Source organism: Brachypodium distachyon, chromosome 3 (genome assembly GCF_000005505.3).
Source record: "Brachypodium distachyon strain Bd21 chromosome 3, Brachypodium_distachyon_v3.0, whole genome shotgun sequence".
Lineage (NCBI taxonomy): Eukaryota > Viridiplantae > Streptophyta > Magnoliopsida > Poales > Poaceae > Brachypodium > Brachypodium distachyon.
Genome location: NC_016133.3, coordinates 45,365,746 through 45,384,502, shown reverse-complemented (window position 1 = coordinate 45,384,502; position 18,757 = coordinate 45,365,746). Strand labels below are relative to the sequence as shown.

At 47.2% G+C, this 18,757-nt stretch overlaps 1 protein-coding gene across 1 annotated transcript; it reads right to left on the bottom strand.

Annotated features, from left to right (window-relative positions):
• Positions 1-227: 227 nt before the first annotated feature.
• On the bottom strand, positions 228-1,560 carry LOC104583764 (proline-rich protein HaeIII subfamily 1). The gene is made up of 2 exons (XM_010237155.3): positions 1,044-1,560; positions 228-837 (listed from the first exon to the last, which is right to left on the bottom strand). Exons 1-2 carry the CDS (start codon positions 1,527-1,529, stop codon positions 631-633), a joined length of 693 nt encoding a protein of 230 aa, XP_010235457.2. The 5' UTR covers positions 1,530-1,560; the 3' UTR covers positions 228-630.
• Positions 1,561-18,757: the final 17,197 nt, after the last annotated feature.

Here is an 18,757-nt window from a genome sequence, read left to right as displayed (position 1 = left end):
GCCGCCATGAGGAGGCAATCACACACCTAGTACCTGCAACCATGGTTTCAGAGATAGCAGCCACGGATGCATCAGTTGCAAAGAGACTCTGATCATGCCTAATCGATTGATTAGACGGTGGAACGAGTTAGATTAAATTAGATTCTTGAAATATTTGTGATCCTTATACCGGCCACAACAAGCGCCAAGAGTTGCTCCGACGGAAGGGGAGGTGACCGAAGTGAAAATTAGGAAGTGCTTTGTCTAAATAAAAAGACCAAATTATCCCTACAAATGGATGTCCAGATTTGTCTAGTACTCCCACAGTCTTTTATGGAGTATCAGCGTACCGTAAAATTTCTCTATTATTTTGCAAATTACCCGTAAACACAGGAAGTCTGACAACCTAAACCGTGCGTGACCTCCGATAAATTTGCACTGAATTAGAATCACCAGCATGCAATACGTACCCAAACTTCTCCTCGTTTCACTCGTATCACCGAACCGCCGATGTGGCTATCTTTTGGTGACTCCTACACGAAATGCTGTGACTGTGAGATCTTTTATATGCTAAACTAATAAAGTGGTATCGCAAACTCACGGTTCTGAAAATAAAGTGGGAGGAAATACGTGCTACCAGACGAATCGCAATTATTGTGGTGAAACGGGCGCCCCAGATTGGAGCGAAGAGATGATCCGTGTGGGTCCCGCCCCAGCAGCAACGAGCCTTCTACTTATTATATCTGTCTCCTCGTTCTTGTTCCCATTTGGCATGATTTCCCAGGGTGGATGGATGGTAATTCTACCACGCATCGTGCCTCGATCTTTCAGCGCGGATGGATCGATCACCGAAGAGTGCTGAGACAAACAGAAAAGGATCAAAGAGAAATTCCAAATTCGCGCAAGTAGCAGCAGCCACTTGCATTGCATGGGCGTTGGTAAAACGGTAGTCAAGCACGGTTAACAGACGCTCTGGCGACCGCCTAGGCGCCCGCTCCGCCGCCGGTGGCCTCCTTGGCCACCTCCACTCCCCGCGCTAGCTATGTCGCTCTCCCCGCCCTCACCTGCCTTCCGTCGCCGCTCGCGCTCGCTTTCGCCCGTGACCCCTGCCGCTGCTCCCCCTGCGCCGGAATCCGCTGACCGGCTGTGCCTGTCCTTCGGGAGCCAGGACCAAGATTCGTCGTCTCGTGGCCCTCGCCGCTCCTCCCCGAGTCCGTCCGCGCAAGACTCGCTGGCCCGTCCTCTGGTGTTGTCGTCGCCCGCCGCGCCCCCGCTTTCGCCTGCGGTCGCTTCCTCGCTCCCCCGCTCCTTCCGCTCGGCTCTGACTGCGGGTGGGGTCGCTCCCCCGGCGGCGCCGCGCCCTCGCCTGGCCAGCCTGGTGGTGGGGGGCCTGATGTCCGGAGGGTCTGGGTCCGGGTCGCCGGTGGCCGGGCCCGGGGCTCCCGCTGCTGCCCGGCGTCCGTCGGGCCGTGTTCTGCAGCCGGTTGGTGGGCCCCGTGGATGCTGGGGGGTGGCGATGTGTCGGTCCTGGGCGCCCTGGCACGCGGCATGGGCGCGCCGCTCCCCTTTTGCAAGGATTCGCGCGACTTGCGTGGACGATGCTTCCGTTGCCTCTCATCAAACCATCAGGTTGCTTTCTGCACTTCGCCGGACTCCCCATCCGCTTCCCCGCCACCGCTGCCCCCGTCCCACGACATCCGCGCGCGTCTCTCTTTCCCGAGCCGCAGACCGCTTCGCCCGCTGCCCCAGCCCTTCTGCCACTGCCCAGCTCGCGCCTCTGCTTCCTGCGGCCTCCCCTGTTGTTGCGGATCCTGAGATTGCTGCTCCTTCCACCTCCCCTGCTGCGCCCCTGCTTCCTCCTGCCGCGATGGATGCTGCTTGTGGCAGTCGCTGGGAGCTGCCGCTGGCCGAGGCATACGCTGCGGAGGACTGAGCGTGTGCGCATTGTTGCTGACCGAACCGCCGCGATGGGCGTTGCTGAGGCACGGCTTGAGCGTGACGCTCTAGTCGTTGTCCCGGCATACTCGATGCTGCGGCTCTGCCCGGCGGATGTCTCCCTCGGCGTTTCGCATCAATTTGCTCCATCCGGACGCTTTAATCGTCATTTTCTCCGACCACGCTTGGTACGATGAGCTGCGCTCTCTTGGAGGGCTGCACCATTTGGGGGTGCCGCTCTCCATCAGGCCGTGGTCCCGCCGCTTCTCCTCGGTCTTCTGCAGATACAGGTACCGCATCCGGCTATTCAACGCCTTCACGACGAGCATGGCCAAGCGGCTCCTGCCCAACGCCATGGTTGTCGCCGTCGCCAGATCTTCCAACATGGAGGAGGACATGTCCTACTTTATTGTCTACGCCTGGGTGGAGAATCCGGACGAAATTCCGAAGGAAGTGACGCTCGACATCCCGGAACCACCCCGCGCTCGGCCTGCCGGGCCAGCTGGCGGACGGCCTCATCGACGTGTTCGACGACTACCTCGACTCTGACAACCCCAACCCACCGGAGCTGCTCAGCCACACTGTCCTCATTCACCTCGACTCGTTGCTGATCTTACCCCCGCATCAGGGCAACTCTTCGAGGCGCGGCCGTCGGAGTGATAGGGTCCAGGCCTATCGCTTCTGCTGGGCCAGGAAACGCTTGGATGGCACGGCGGACATCGTTGAGGAGATGCAGCCTTCCGTCTTCATGAGGTTGGGTTGCTCTGGCGATCTGGGCTGCCACCGGGACGTCTCCGCCCAGCTCGCCTCGACGCGCGCGCCATCCCCTTCGGTGGGGGAATCTTTCCGCTCCTCCGACGCTGCCCTGCTGCCCCCGCCGGACGTCCCTGTTATGCTGCCGCTCCCTGAGGCCTCCGCGCAAGCCGACCTCCCGCCGGTCGTGCCCGCGCCCCCGCCGGCTCCAGCGGCGCCGGCTCCTTCGCCGATCCTGGTTCCCGTCGTCCTGCTGCCGGAGCCCACCGCGCTGGTGGATCCACCTGCGCCGGTGGTGCGAGCTGCGGCACCGCCTCCCACTCCCGTCGTGGTGCCTGACATGGTGCCCCATGAGTCTGCTGCACAGCCTCTCGCCCCTGCCGTGGTGGCCGACGTGGCTGCCACAGCTGCGACCCTGGCCGGCTCCCCCTCGCTTGCCGACTTCCTCCATAGGGTGGCTGAGGCCGTGACGCCGGGCCTGCTGCAGCTCGCTCGCCCCGCCGCTGGGCCTGTGCCACCGAGAAAGAGCAAGAAGCCCTCCCCCAAGCCAGTCCGTCGAAGCTGCCGTCTCGCGAGCAAGAAGCTGCCAGCCTCCGATGATGTGTTGTCAAGGGCCAAACGTCTGATTTGCAAGAAGCTGGGCGTGATTTTTGACGAGGCTGCCTCCGACGACGCTGCCATGTTGTCTCGGTATGCCGCCTCGTTCGAGAAGCCTCTCTCTGAGGTGCAGATTGCGGCTCTCACGGCCCTGGCGCAGCGGGGAGCTGAGAAGACCAAGAAGGCGTGGGTGCCGGCCGTGGTCTGATGTGGTCTGAATTGTTATGTCCGTGGATCCGGATCCTCTAACGTGAGGAAGAAAAGTCACGGCAAACGGACGTTTTCATTCAAAAAATAAAATAAAAGAAAAGCGAAATCGGCAAGTAACACGGGCACGCCGGCACCGCGAGTTGATCCGCCGTCTGCAACTGCACGCCGCCCACCATCCGGAGAGAAGAAAATGGAATCGGCGGATGTTCGGCCAAAACGACGACGGCTCGTCAGCGTCCTCCGCGTGTGGCGGCGGCACTGTACTTCGACGGCGAGGACGTGTTGCCGGCGACGCATGCGGAGCAGCCGAAGCCGGAGGAGGCGGCACCAGCACCAGCGCCGCCGAACCCCGCGTTGCCGGTACTCGGCCTGACGCCTGACGCCAGTCGTCGCCACTGCAATTTGTGTCGACGCCGTCGCGATTCACGCCACCACCGACGCCGCGATGTCCCCTGCAGACTCTCGGACCTGGCAGCGGCGCGAGCAGACCACGCGAGCAGGCGGCGGGCGTGCGACGAAAAGAGCAAGGGGACGTGGTGGCGTGCGTTTATAATGGAAACGTATGTTTGCTGAAGGGAAGTCACCTCTGACTTCTCTTCTTCACGTTAGAGGATCCGGGTCCTCTATGTCCGTGGTCCTGTGTTCATGTCGTCCTTCTTATCATGGTTTGTTTCAAGTTATCAGGGTGTGTTTGGTTTGCTACCAAAACATACTAAGCCAATTTTTTGGTCATTGACCAAAATTTGGTGTTTGTTTGGATGGTGATCAAATATTTGGCTAGCCAATGTTCCATAGCCAACTTTAGTTTAACTTTTTGGCCAAAGTTGGCCAACTCATGGGCTAGCAAAACCATCACCAAATATTTGTCTAACCAAATTTTTGATAGGGCAACTTTGGGCTCAAAAACTCCCCGGCTCGTCGTCGAGTCGTTAATAAAATGATTAGAGATCAAGGCGTGTCGGTTGCCTGTCTGCAAGAGTCCAAGTTGTGTGTTGTTTCCCCTACCGACGTATCTCAGTGTTGCGGTTCTACCTTGGGTGGATTCGTCTTTGTCCCTGCTGCTGGCACTTGTGGCGGTCTGATCACTGCCTGGAATTCTGAACTCTTATCCTTGGTGGAGTCTTACTCGAATAGCAACATGTTGGCCACTCTCTTTCAGGATCGTTTTGACTGCAATTTCTGGGTGGTGAATATTTATGGCCCTCAAGGCACTCAAGAGAAGAGGGACTTTCTTGCTCTGCTCCGTCAGTTCGTCCTCCCTATAACGCTGCCCCTCCTGCTCGCCGGGGATTTTAATCTAATTGCGAGAGCTGCTGACAAAAACAACACCAACATTAATTGCGGCCTTCTCAATACCTTCAGGAAGTTTATCAGTGATCACGCTCTTCAGGAGATGTATTTGCATGGGCGCAAATTTACGTGGTCGAATGAGCAATCTAGTAATGTCAGAGTGAAGTTCGATCGTGTCCTTTTTAATTCTTCGTGGCAGGACATCCTGCCAAACTGCTTATTGCATGCAGCCTCCACCAACGTCTCAGATCACGCGCCTCTTATTCTTATTTCGGATTCCTCTTTCAAACCGTGTAGGCGGTTCCGTTTTGAAAATTTCTGAGTTCATCAGGAGGGCTTTTTGGAGACTGTTGCTGCTGCCTGGTCTGCTGTGCCTCTGGAGCCGAACGCCTACGCTACTTTGCATCTGAAATTGTCTGACGTTGCCAAGGCTCTGTCTCGTTGGAGCGCTAGTTTCAGGGTTGACCTGAATTTGCAATCGGTGATTATTAATGAAATGGTCTTCATGCTGGACAAGGCTAGGGATGCGAGGCCCCTGTAAGCTGCTGAGCTTGTGTTCCGCCGCCATCTGAAGCTTCTTCTTCTGGGAATTGCCTCGCTGGAGCGATCCATTTGGCGGCAACGCTCTCGATTCCTATGGATCAAGCACGGGGATGCTAATACTAAACTCTTTCACTCCAAGGCTTCCGCGAGGAGGCGTCAAAATTTTATTCCGACTCTTGTCAGCGGCGACGTGAGGATTTGTGACCCCGAGGAAAAGATCACTATGCTGCGCTCTCATTTCAATGCCATCATCGGCTTTTCTGAACCACGTCTGCGCTCTTTGAATCTCGATGAGCTACAGCTTCCGAATGACGACCTGCATGATCTCGTGCTTCCCTTCCAACCCGAGGAGGTGAGAAAGGTGATCATGGACCTGAACCCGGACAAGGCGCCCGGGCCCGACGGGTTCACTGCTAAATTCTTTCAAACCCGTTGGCACATCATTCACCTTGACATTTTGGTGGCGTTGCAACTGTTCTGGGAAGGAAATGGTCAGGATTTTCAGTTTCTGAACTCGGCATCGATGGTCCTCCTGCCCAAGTCGGAAGAGGCTTGCTCCCCTGCTCACTTCAGACCAATAAGTCTCATTCACAGCTTCGCCAAACTCGTCGCCAAGCTGCTTGCGCTTCGTCTCAGGCCCCACATGCCTCTTCTTGTTAGCCCTTGCCAGAGTGCTTTTATTCATGAGAGGAGTATTCACGATAACTTCTCCTATGTTAGCACCTCGATCAGGAGACTGCACAGCTCGGGTTATGCTGCCATCCTGCTGAAATTGGACATCTCTAAAGCTTTTGATTCCGTTTCGTGGGATTTCTTGCTGCATCTCCTCTAGCACCTTGGGTTCCCTGCCCGGTGGCGTCTATGGCTTTGTGTGCTGCTCCCTCGGCCTCCACCAGAATTGTGGTCAATCAGCAACTGTCGGATTTTATTTGGCACCGGCGAGGCCTCCGGCAGGGCGACCCCCTCTCGCCGCTGCTCTTTGTGCTAGTCATGGAGTGTCTTAGGGCACTGATTGTGGCTGCAGAAGGTTCTGGGCTCTTGCTCCCGATTGGACGGCCTCCTATTGCTTCAAGATTGTCTTTATTTGCGGATGATGCCGTCATGTTCATCAACAACTCGCCTAACGAAGCAACCCGCGCTGCTGCCATTATTGGTTTGTTTGGTGATACGACTGGTCTTCATGTTAATTTGGCAAAAAGCTCCATCTTTCCGATCCATTGTCCGGGTCCGCATGAGCTCCAGAATATCGTTGCTGCGCTGCATTCATTTCCGTGTTCTTATTTGGGCATGCCGCTCTCCGCTTCCAGGCTGCGAAGGGCTGATTTTCAGCCGCTCATTGACAAGGTTGCGAAGAAGCTCAGCGGATGGAACAGGCAGTTTCTCTCATCGGCTGGCAAGCTCACCCTGGTCACCTTTGTCCTCTCAGCTATCCCGACCTATCACATGATCGCGATTCATCAACCGGCATGGGTTATTAAGCAGATTGATAAGTTGAGAAGATCTTTCCTATGGTCTGGCACCGATCACTGCTCTGGGGCTAAATGCCTTGTTGCTTGGAGGAAGGTTTGTGTTCCGAGACAATTTCGGGGCCCTTGGCATCCAGGACCTCGCCTTGCATGGCCGTGCTCTCCGTGTCCGTTGGCTATGGCTTGGGTGGGGTGGGGCTGACCCGCTCCGCTTCCGCTTCTTTGCAAAGAACGGCTTGGCCTTGGCGCTGTTCCGGGCCGGGACTGTTTCAAGCTTGGGAACGGTCGAAGATGCTCCTTCTGGCAGGACCCTTGGGATGACGGCGCCTCTCTCAAAGAGTTGTTTCCGGCGGTTTTCGCTCATTCTAATGGCAGGATGCTCTCAGTGCATGATTCTTTGCTCAACAATCAGTGGATTGTCGCTATCAAGAGAGACCCGAGCCCGGAAGTTCTTGTCGATTTCGTCAGGCTTTGGGAGAAGCTGGAGCTCGTCATCCTCTCTGATGATGAGGATGAGATTAGGTGGAAGTTCTCGACTTTTGGAGCTTATTCAGCTACCTCCACGTACAAAATTCAATTCCATGGCCGCACGCGGTCCTCATTTGCGAATGTGCTATGGAAGCCTCGGATCCCTCCCAAGATCAAGCTCTTTGCGTGGATTGCTTCTCAAGGGAGATGTCTCACTGCTGATCGGCTAGCCATCCAAGCTATCCCGCATGATCCGCTCTGTCCTTTCTGCCGTGTTGTCAATGAGACGGCGTCGCATATCCTTCTTGACTGCCCCTTCGCGCGGGGTTTCTATGCCTCCCTCGCCGTCAAGCTGCACTTCCAGTTCGTCACCCCTTCGCAGCCTGACGCTGCTTCTTTGTCTTGGTGGCCGAGGGCCTCGGCTTTGCTGCCCTCTACCGCTGCCAGGGAGCATCTCAACTCCTTCGTCTTGCTTGCCTGGTGGTTCCTTTGGCTCGAGAGGAACGCAAGAGTTTTTCAAAATCGCAGCAGAAGCCTTGCCCAATTGAGTGATGCCGCCTTCGACGAGCTCTTGGCCTGGAAGAGGGCCGGTTGTAAGGGTGTTGTTGATTTAGGATGATTGATCGTCGTTGGTATCAGACCTTTAGGCCTCCTGAGTAGTGTCTCTCTTGTTCTGTTGCTCTTTTGCTTTGTTGCTGTACATATTTCTTCTCATCTCTTGTAAGCTAACCGGCCTCTTGGCTTATTCTTTCGTTCTTAATCAATGAAAAGCAGCGCTACTGGGTTTCGTCAAAAAAAAAAATTACACCAGTGGTCCAACTACTTGAGAAGTGGGAGCAACTTAGTCCAAATTCTTGAAAATTGGGGTGGACTAGTCCTAAAAGTTGAGAGTGCCGTGAGATATAGACCGTTTTGTAGTAGTGTGAAGACGTGGCTTCATCTCGGCCGTCGGTCTGACGAACTTGTACTTTTAGCAAAGAGACCCCCGAGTATAAGCCATTAGCAGGAAGGTCCAGACCACACAACAAAGATAGTTTTTCGAAAAAAAAACCACCAGACGCATTTCTCTCCTCTTTCCTTGCTAACTGCTTCGCCTCCCCTGACTCTTCGTTGTCGCCTCGATGACTCTTCGTTGTCGCCTCGATGACGACGGCGCGGGCGATCAGGCGTCTCCTCAGTCCACCCCAATTTTTCAAAAATTTGGACTAAATTGCTCTCACCTCTCAACTATTTGGGCCGGCGGTGTATTTACCATTCTCCTTCGTTGCGAGTTGCGACTGCACGGTCATTAGAATTTGGGTGCGCGTGTGACGCGATATTGTCGTACTAGAAATATATTTCCTTTTTTTCTGGCGTAACGCCGAACGGCTGGGGATTGTGGCCGATAATGCAGCTGTGTATGGATAGCTGCATCCTGCATGTGTACATCCTGTTTTGATTAGAAATGAAACTATGTGTTTATTATTACCAGAGGGCATGAATATATACAATACGAGGGGATGCCAAGGCATCGTTACAATTTGTGAAGACACCTTTACGAACAGTTGTGTCCCAAAGTTTTGTACAATCCTAACCGCTAACACTTGATTAATTAATCACTGATACAAAATGCTAATCCTAACTGCCAATGGCTACTCGGATGGATGCAGCGGTTCACAACACTTCCCCTTGTACAAACATCAATTCTTGAGTTAGACATTGTCTTGATAATTCCTCGTATAGTTTGGGTAATAATAATCTTGGAAAAACTCCTTTGAAAAACCCTGTGGGAAAAATAAGGAGAAATATAGAAAATAATGATATACCATGGAAAACTCCTTTAAAACCCTATGGGAAAAATATAAGGAGAAAACGATATGGTATATTGATATTGTCTCATTAAAAACCTATATGAGAAATTGATTTTGAGAAAAAAAAACTCATAAAGGAAAAAAGAGTACAATATTAATCATCTGATGGTAATTTATGGGTTATTAGCTCAGAAGATTTTCTCCCCCTGAACTTTGCAAATTTCTAAGTCGTCTCATACCAATTTCATGTATACATTTTTCGAATGTAGATGTTGGTAAAGACTTAGTGAACAAATCTGCTAGATTGTCGCATGATTTGGTTTGCAAAATATTAATTTCTCCACTTTTCTATAATTCATGAGGGAAGAACAGTTTAGGAGCAATATGTTTTGTGATATTACTTTTTATATAACCCATATGCATTTGAGCAATGCATGCAGCATTATCTTCATAGATAATGGTTGGTGATTCTAATGAACCAATATCACATGATGTCTGAATATGATTTATCATTCTGCGAAGCCATACACATTCTCGTGAAGCTTCGTATAAAGCGATTATTTCAGAATGATTAGTGGAAGTTGCTACCAAAGTCTGTTTTGTTGACTTCCATGAGAACGCAGTTCCACCATATAAAAATACAAAACCTGTTTGTGATCTGGCATTGTGGGGATCAGATAGATAGCCAGCATCCGTATAACCAACCATAGTCATGTCTTGATTTTTCTGATAGAACAAACCAAGATCTTTTGTGCCATGCAAATATCTAAAAACGTTCTTTATTCCCACCCAATGGCGTTTAGTTGGAGCTCCACTATGTCTAGCAAGTAAATTTACCGCAAATGCGATGTCAGGTCTAGTACAATTTGCGAGATACATTAATGCACCAACAGCACTAAGATATGGGAACTCAGGTCCTAATATCTCTTCATTTTCATCCCTAGGTCTAAAAGGATCTTTATTCATATCGAGAGATCTAACGACCATGGGTGTTTTGGATGGATATGATTTATCCATGTTGAATTTTTCCAAAACTTTCTGGATATAGGCAGGTTGATAAACAAGAATTCCTGAGGGAAGGTGCTCAAGTTGTAAACCTAAGCAAAATTTGGTTCTACCCAAATCTTTCATCTCAAATTCCGTCATTAAATGATTACGTGCTTCATTTTTATCTAATGTATTTCCAATGATGTTTAGGTCATCAACGTACACCGAGATGATACAAAAACCTTTTGAAGATTTCTTTATAAATACGCACGGACAATCGTCATTATTTGAGTAACCTTTCTGAATAAGGAACTCACTTAGTCGGTTATACCACATTTTCCCCGACTGTTTTAAGCCATAGAGTGACTTTTGTAATTTTACACAACATGTCGCGATCTATTTTTGGATTCGGAATTTTAAGTCCATCAGGAACTTTCATATAAATATCTGCATCAAGTGATCCATATAAGTATGCGGTCACTACATCCATTAACTGCATTGATAAATTCATTTGTACTGCCAATAATATTAAATATCGAAACATTATTCCACTCATAACAGGAGAGTATGTATCATCGTAATCTATGCCAGGTCTCTGCGTAAACCCTTGTGCGACAAGCCTCGCTTTATATCTCACCACCTCATTGTTTTCGTTTCTTTTTCGAAGAAAAACCCATTTTGCTCCCACAGGGAAAACCTTTTGAGGAGTAGGCATTACTGATGAAAATACCTTCCTTTTGTTAAGCGAGTGTAATTCTGCCTCAATAGCTTCCTTCCATTTAGGCCAATCTGAGCGCTTGATGCACTCTTTCATAGATTTAGGCTCTGGATCCAGTTGAAGGGTTTTAGCTATTTTCGAGGAGAAATATATGTCGACAAGCGTAGTCTTTCTATTGTATGATTCTCCCGAATTAATATAATTTGTGGATATTTCTTTAATGGCCTCAGGTTCCATGTGATTTCCCTCAACAATGGAATCTGGGTGTTTCGATGTCCCAACATTTAGATTTGTGCGCACATTTATGTTGGGGTTTTGATGTTGAACATCTGGTTGGTGTATATCAACTTCAGGTTGATTTGCATTTACTGTTGATTTTCTTTGTTTCCGCGGAGGCTTCAGAGAAGTCTTATCCTTTGTTTCCAGATTTCTCCCCCTTTTATTTGCATTTGGGAGATGAGTGGTTTTAATTGGTACCTCCACTCGTTCTGGTGCATTGACTGCAGGAATATGTGATTTAGTGACACCTTTATGGTCAGTAAATGCGTCTGGCAGGTTGTTTGCAATGTGTTGCAAATTTATGATCCTCTGAACTTCTGATTCAGATTCTCTAGTACGTGGATCTAAGGACTGAATGCCTGTAACATTCCAATCTATTTCTTGGCATTCTTTGTGGTCTGATTCTCCCCCTAATGCCGGGAAATTGTCCTCATTAAAAATTGAATCAGCGTACCGAGCCGTAAACAGGTCCCCTGTTAGGGGTTCTAAATATTTGATAATTGACGGAGAATTATATCCCACATAGATCCCTAATTTTCTGTGGGGGCCCATAGATGTACGCTGCGGTGGTGATATCGGTACGTATACAGCACAACCGAATTTTCGCAGATGGGAAATACTTGGCTGATTGCCACGTACTAGTTGAAGCGGGGAAGTTGAATGATATGCAGATGGTCTAATTTGAATTAGATCAGCGGCGTGTAAAACCGCATGTCCCCAACATGACGTTGGTAGATTGCAGTTCTGTAATAATGGTCTGGCAATTAATTTCACTCTTTTAATTAAGGATTCAGCAAGTCCATTTTGAGTATGAACATATGGTACCGAATGTTCTAGATTGATACCTAGAGCCATGCAATAATCGTTAAATGCTCGTGAAGAAAATTCAGCGGCATTGTCCATTCTTATTGTCTTGATCCTGTGTTCAGGATGGTTCGCTCTTAATTTGATAATTTGAGCAATAAGTTTTGCAAAAGCATGGTTGCGTGTGGATAGTAAACACACATGTGACCATCTGGTAGATGCATCTATAAGTACCATGAAGTACCTAAATGGTCCTGATATAGGTTGTATTGGACCACATATATCTCCTTGAATTCGTTCAAGGAAATTGAGTGACTCATTTTTTATTTTAAGATGAGATGGTTTCAAAATTAATTTGCCTGTTGCACATGCGGTGCATACAAAATTTGATGATTTGGGAAAAGATTTATTTGGTAAATTATGACCAACAGAATTGTCTATAATTTTTCTCATCATCCCTATACCAGGATGACCAAGGCGATCATGCCATGTCTTGTATTTGTTAAGATTTTGAAAAATTATTTTATATGCAACATGTTGTACGGGTTTAATATATGTATAATATAATCCTGATGATGGTGAGGGAAATTTTTCTAGAATTTGTTTCTCGGATCCATTGTTTTTTGTTAAATACAAATATTCAGTATTGTCCTCCTTTGCTGTTTCCAAATGGAAATTGTTGGAACGGATATCTTTGAAACTAAGAAGGGTACGTGTTGATTCGGGATACAGGAGTGCATCCTCAATTATTATAGTAGTACCCATAGGGAGTAAGATTGTGGCTCTTCCTGAACCTATAATTGATTTGTCATGTCCAGTAATGGTCATAACATTTCCATTCCTTTTGGTAAGGGTTTGGAAATATTTTGTTTCCCTTAATATTGTATTAGTGGTACAACTATCCACTAAACATAGTTCTTCCTCCATCAGATTCTTTCCCGTATAGTTCTATAGGAGTAAAAGAATATTTAGAATAAAACTTATTCATAGTACTCAATGAAATTGCATACGAAGTATTGATATTACAATATTATGTCTGAATTACACAATACAATATTATGTCTGAATTACATAATACAATCGAGTCCGACGGACTTTATTCTACTTAATGTCATACAATACATATAACGTCTAGTAGTATAATAATTAGCTTGAACATCAATGATTTGTAGGAACATTAATTGAGGTCCCCATATGCATCTTGTGTGAATTCAACAAGCATGTCATCTTCAGCAAGGAGATTGGTGTCCTCTGGTTGGTTTTCCTGAGTATCGCTTTGAGAAGGATTGACTTCGAGGTTGTCTTCTTGCATGGCGTTGAAGTGAGCTTCGGCCTTATTTCCATGAACATACTTCCTTTTCCCAGTAGATTTGAGGTATAGGTCAGCCAAGTGCTTGGGAGTACGACATTTATTTGTACGATGATTCGTACATCCACACCTTTGACAAATTTGAGAATTGTCATTTTGATCGTTTTTCTTGATATGACCTACACCTTTGAAATGACCATTCATTTTCTGCTTGTCATTGCGCTTCCACTTTCCTTTAAATTTTCCGAAGTTCTTCATACCTCGAAATTTATTGTTGATATGAGTACTAGCATGTGCTTCAGGGAGAGGCATTGCGCCCGTTGGACGAGTTTGATGATTTTTCATTAGTAATTCGTCATGCTTCTCGGCCTGAAGTAAAGTGTATATCAACTCAGAATACTTTTTGTATTTCTGTTGTCTGTATTGCTGTTGCAATATCCTCATGGATGGGTGGAACGTACATAAGGTTTTCTCAATTAATTCATCCTCCGAGACAGCTTGATTGCAAAATCTCAGTTTTGAGTTAATCCTATGGACAGCAGAGTTATATGCAGCGACAGATTTGAAATCTTGGAATCTAATAAGAGACCATTCTCTTTGGGCTTCTGGGAGCATAATAGCCTTTTGTTGGTCATACCTCTCTTTAAGAGAGTTCCACAGAGCCAGCGGGTCCTCCTCCATCAAATATTCAGCTTTTAAATCTGGATGTGGTGCTTTATGTAATGAAGTGCTGCATATTTGTTAATTTCTGGGATTGGTTCAGCATTTGTTGGTGTTGTAACTATAGTTGGACCAAGTTTACGTCCTATTAAGTTGATCCTAATATCCATAGCCCATGATAGATAGTTACTACCATCAACTTGAAGTTCATGGAAATCTTTTTTGTTGATGTCAACCATGTCCTGCATGTATGATCATGCATAAATTAATTTGGCTTGTAAAGTAATCAAATGTAGTAACAACAAGTATGCTAAGATATAGCACTTTGATCGATGCTGATGCATTTTAAACCACTTGTGTATACCCCAAGTTATAAGCTAACACGTTGAAGATAATCACCGATTTGGTGTAGATCTCACAGTAGTACGCGAAAGATTCGCTAAAAATACTACCTTGTGCATATGCTTATTTAAAATATTAAGGAGAGCACATTGAAGGTAGTCATTATTCCAATATGGTATAATGTAGATCTCACAGTGATATAAAAATTATCACCTTGTGATCCAAAACATAAACCTGGGTAGTCACATTTTAGTGGAATCGTGTTCACACAATTGGTGAGAATTTGCAAGGGAATGTAATTCTTAATGCAAATGATCGTTGTTGTACTAAAACACAATATATATGTATTCATTCTGATATTACAATACTTATAACATAATACTTAGAGGTAATATGGTCTATGATACAAGCCTACAATACATTACAGTACCGGACGTAATTATGTATAAAGTCAGAGACTAAAAGGAATAAATTTACAGCAGTAAATAACTTAATAGTTAACTATAGGACTGATTCGCAAATGCCCGAAAATATAGTGGCTAAAATGCAAATCTCCGTTTCTTGAGTGGAGGTGCAGTCGGCCTGTTTTGGCCCAGCAAGCCCATGCGTACGAGATTGGGAACGACGGGATTAAAACCAGAGGCGAGCGAGCGAGCGATTAGGTTTTCCACGCCGCCGCCACGCTGCTGCTCCAGTCCATGCCGCCGGGCTGCACTGCACCGCTGCTATCTTCAAGGGGTGGCTGACCCTCCCGCGTCAGAGGAGGGCGCCATGAAATTGCGGCCGCCGGAGGACGCCGCGGAGGAGTTCCCGGCGTTGAAACCGAGTGCGCCTGGGTTCCACCCGCCCACGTGCAGATCGGGGCGGCGCGCTGCCATCGCTGAGGCGAACCGGCGCAGGAGGCGTCGGGCTTCTGGCATCGGTGTTGGAGTTGGTTCTGGTGCCGGCGCCTCCACTGGACCATATCCCGGTGGTGCATCAAGTTCTGGGGTCGGTGTTGGTGTCGGCAGACGCGGAGGCGTTGGTGGGAGTGGTGGCGGCGCCAGTTCGTCGTCGATGAGGACCGGACGCAGAGGCGTCGCTCGGCGTTCACCTTCTTCTGCCAACCAGCCAGCGCTCGGGCCGGCTACAAGCCATTCAAATGGCGGTGCTGCGGGCGTGGCCCTTCTTGCAGTTCCTTGATGGTGACGACGGCGAGCCCGGCGCTGACGGAGGCCAACGCCCGGACCATGAAGTCGACGGCGACGGACAGTACCATGAAGTCGACGGCGACGGACAACACCATGAAGTCGACGGCGATGAATAGCAACAACAACTCCCCGCCGGCGACGAACAGCAACAGCAACTCCCCGGCGACGAATGTTGGAGACGCGGTGGTGGCGACGGGCTTCCCTGAGTATGAACCTTACGAAGGCTTGAGCAAGTTGAGCGAGATGTGCCGCCATTCCTACCTTTTCTTCTTCTCTCCGTGCGCTCTTCCTCTGCTTTCGGTAGAGACAAAGTGCTTGATTAACGTGTTTTGATTAGAAATGAAACTATGTGTTTATTATTACCAGAGGGCATGAATATATACAATACGAGGGGATGCCAAGGCATCGTTACAATTTGTGAAGACACCTTTACGAACAGTTGTGTCCCAAAGTTTTGTACAATCCTAACCGCTAACACTTAATTAATTAATCACTGATACAAAATGCTAATCCTAATTGCCAATGGCTACTCGCATGGATGCAGCGGTTCACAACACATCCATCGACAACAATTCTAGCATGCGTCTCCACCACACCCGCCTCCCCTGGTTAGACCCTCCTCCCTTGGAACTCTCTACTCCCGGGCTCCCGGCCGCTCCCCGCACGCAGCGGCCACACGCCCACACGCTGCCCAGCTAGCACGGTAGCACCACCGAGAAAGATATTGTTCTCTTCCTGGAAGGTGCACGCTGTGTGTACCGGGAAAAAGGAACTCACCGGTCAATTCGCAATCGATCAGTTTCAAAACCAGACTCTATAAATATACGAGAAAAGTCTATAAATATATGAGAAAAGTCTGTTTTCAACCATGTACTCGTAGATGATGTTTTATATGACCCTCGCTTCTTAATACTTGAAATCAGGGAACTAACCTTGTTAATTCCGGTCAATTATGACCTTAGAGCTGGTTGGCACACCGAGAAAAGGATGATCCCGGTTGGAATTTCTACTTTAAACCCTGACCTTTTAGGCCAAGCCTGAATCAGACCCTAACCTCTTAATTCTTGAATCTCGAACCATAACCTTACCAATCCTGATTAATTAAAACCTTTATTCCTAGAAAATAAGTTTCCTGAACTGGTCAGGATTGCTAAGTAACCACAACTCATCTTTGTCTTATTTAGGAGTCCCGATTGTCTTCTTCGACGTTGCTAACCCGTGACATGACCAGCCCGTGGGATCATCGAAGCTATTCGATCTGCACAACACGGTGATCTGCTGACTGCGAGAGATCTCCATCACATTGTACATGGACCAAATGGTTAGAAATTATCTTCACATGTGTTATACAAGTCGAGAACGTGTCAAGTTCTTTAAAACCGACAAACTCGATAAGGCCATCGTCAACATAGGCACAAAATCACGAGAATTTGTAATTCTACTCGTCAATCCCAGAACGATGTTAGTGAAAAAGATCCATCAAACACGATTTCTAGGATTAAGGGTCTTAATTAATCGGATCAATAAGTTTAGGGTTCAAAATTAGAAGGTTAAGATCCGATTGAGATTTTGTCTACGCAGTCAGGATTTAAAATGGACTTTTCTCTGTACGTATCTACACCCGTCATCTGATCAGCGATAAACGCACAATTTTGCATTCTTGATAAACGCACAATTTTCCAAGGTGCCCGGAGATCCCAAGATCTGGACCATGATTTATCATTTATCTATCCGGTGAGCAAATGCATCGACGACCCGGATGGCGACATAAGAGCAAGAATTAGAATGTTATATACCCGCGAAAGCCAGACCACACAAAGTGAATCTTTAAAATACGCCCCGTTCCAGTGATTGCAGTCCAGAAAACCCAACCCAGTGATTATTCCCGATTGCAACTTGAGGAATCTTTGTAGCCAGTAGTAGTCGGCACTCTCCCTGCTGCTCCCCGGGTTCTGGCCTTCCTCAGATTGTTTGTTTTATACTGTACTACTTGCTTTCATTCAAGATATATGCATGACAGCAGCCAGCTGTGTGCAAACAGAGCAACTTGATCTTTCGATAGGCACCATATCTTGTTGTTTGTTTAGATGTTGGAGCTCACACGCTACCTCCTGAGCTTCTTTGCAGTTGCAGGAACAGATCTTCGATTATTATTGTCCACGCACATGTGCGCATACATCACGTGCATTTGGGATCACGAGTAAACTATACTAATTAAGAGCGTATGAACAATATTAGTGCGTTCTTTGACGTAACAAAAGTAAAACTACATTAGGTGGGTATATGCATGGGTGCTGGCCCTTCCGAGAAGGAACTACGATCGACATCAGGCAGGTACCAGCAGCGGTCTACATTACTGAAATATGTTGCCCTGTTTTGACTTGGAATTAATGGAACATCGATCGGTTATCTTATTCGGAGACGCGTATCATGAGTTACACGTCAAGGGATACGACTGAGTACTTAATTTGGAGGGATAAGCTAGATTACCACCATGCTCTGCTGCTTGAGATGAGGATGTGACTCGGATAGTAGCAAGCGCTTATCCCTCCACGACTCCATGTACAGTCAAAGTATATGCAGATAGCAGTACTATGGATTAATGTTCCTTATGTTAAATTGAAAATGCCACACACAAAAAAAATCTAGAACACCGGCGAAGTAAATAAAAGTGTTGTGCTCAAATCATGTTAATTTAATGGCCAAACAAAGCATCGAGCCAAATTAACTGTAAATTACATAAAACGTTCATTTATAGTCCCTTTTTATGTATGTACTCTCCGATTCATAATAAGTGTCTAAGATCTAATACAAATTTGTATTTTTGACTTTTTGTTTTCTTTCTAGATCACATGTCCTAGAGGGTGTCTTATTATTAAGAAGAAAAGATGTAAATGCACCCTCCTTGAGTTGGTGTCACTTTAGTTCTGATTTTATTTTAAGTGGCTCAGACGAGGTCCTAAGCTGGTTATGGCGCGTTTGACCTGGTACACGTCATCAAGGGGGCCCACAAACCATAACCAATGACAATGTAATCTATATAACACATAAAATTGATCCCACTAAGTGCAATTAATGTTTGCAAGCTTAACATGCAAGGTGTCCACATCATCATTCACATCATGGGCATTCAAAGGATCCACATCACCATCCACATCATGTGTTGTTGTATACTAGGAATCCATTTTGGTGGTCCATTCAATTTTAATATTTTGATACCTAAGATTTTTCATCTTCATGTTGCATATAAATATTTCTCCAAACACACATATTTGCATGATATGTATGTCAATTTTTCTGAGATCTGCAAATATTCAGATTGACGAAACTTCAGTTTTCGGTTTTTTCGAAATTGTTAATGTTCATGCACATCAAAATAACACCTATTGTTTTGTTGCATAGGTGTTGTGAATGATTAAATCGTTTTGTCCTACAAT

Bases quoted from the DNA above. Each gene is read 5' to 3' on its own strand.
- LOC104583764 (XM_010237155.3), bottom strand. From the start codon at position 1,529: ATGCCGCGTGCCAGGGCGCCCAGGACCGACACATCGCCACCCCCCAGC. The intron at 838-1,043 runs GTGAGGGCGGGG...TGTTTGTCTCAG, and splicing joins CGAGCGGCGACGGAAGGCAG to CACTCTTCGGTGATCGATCC.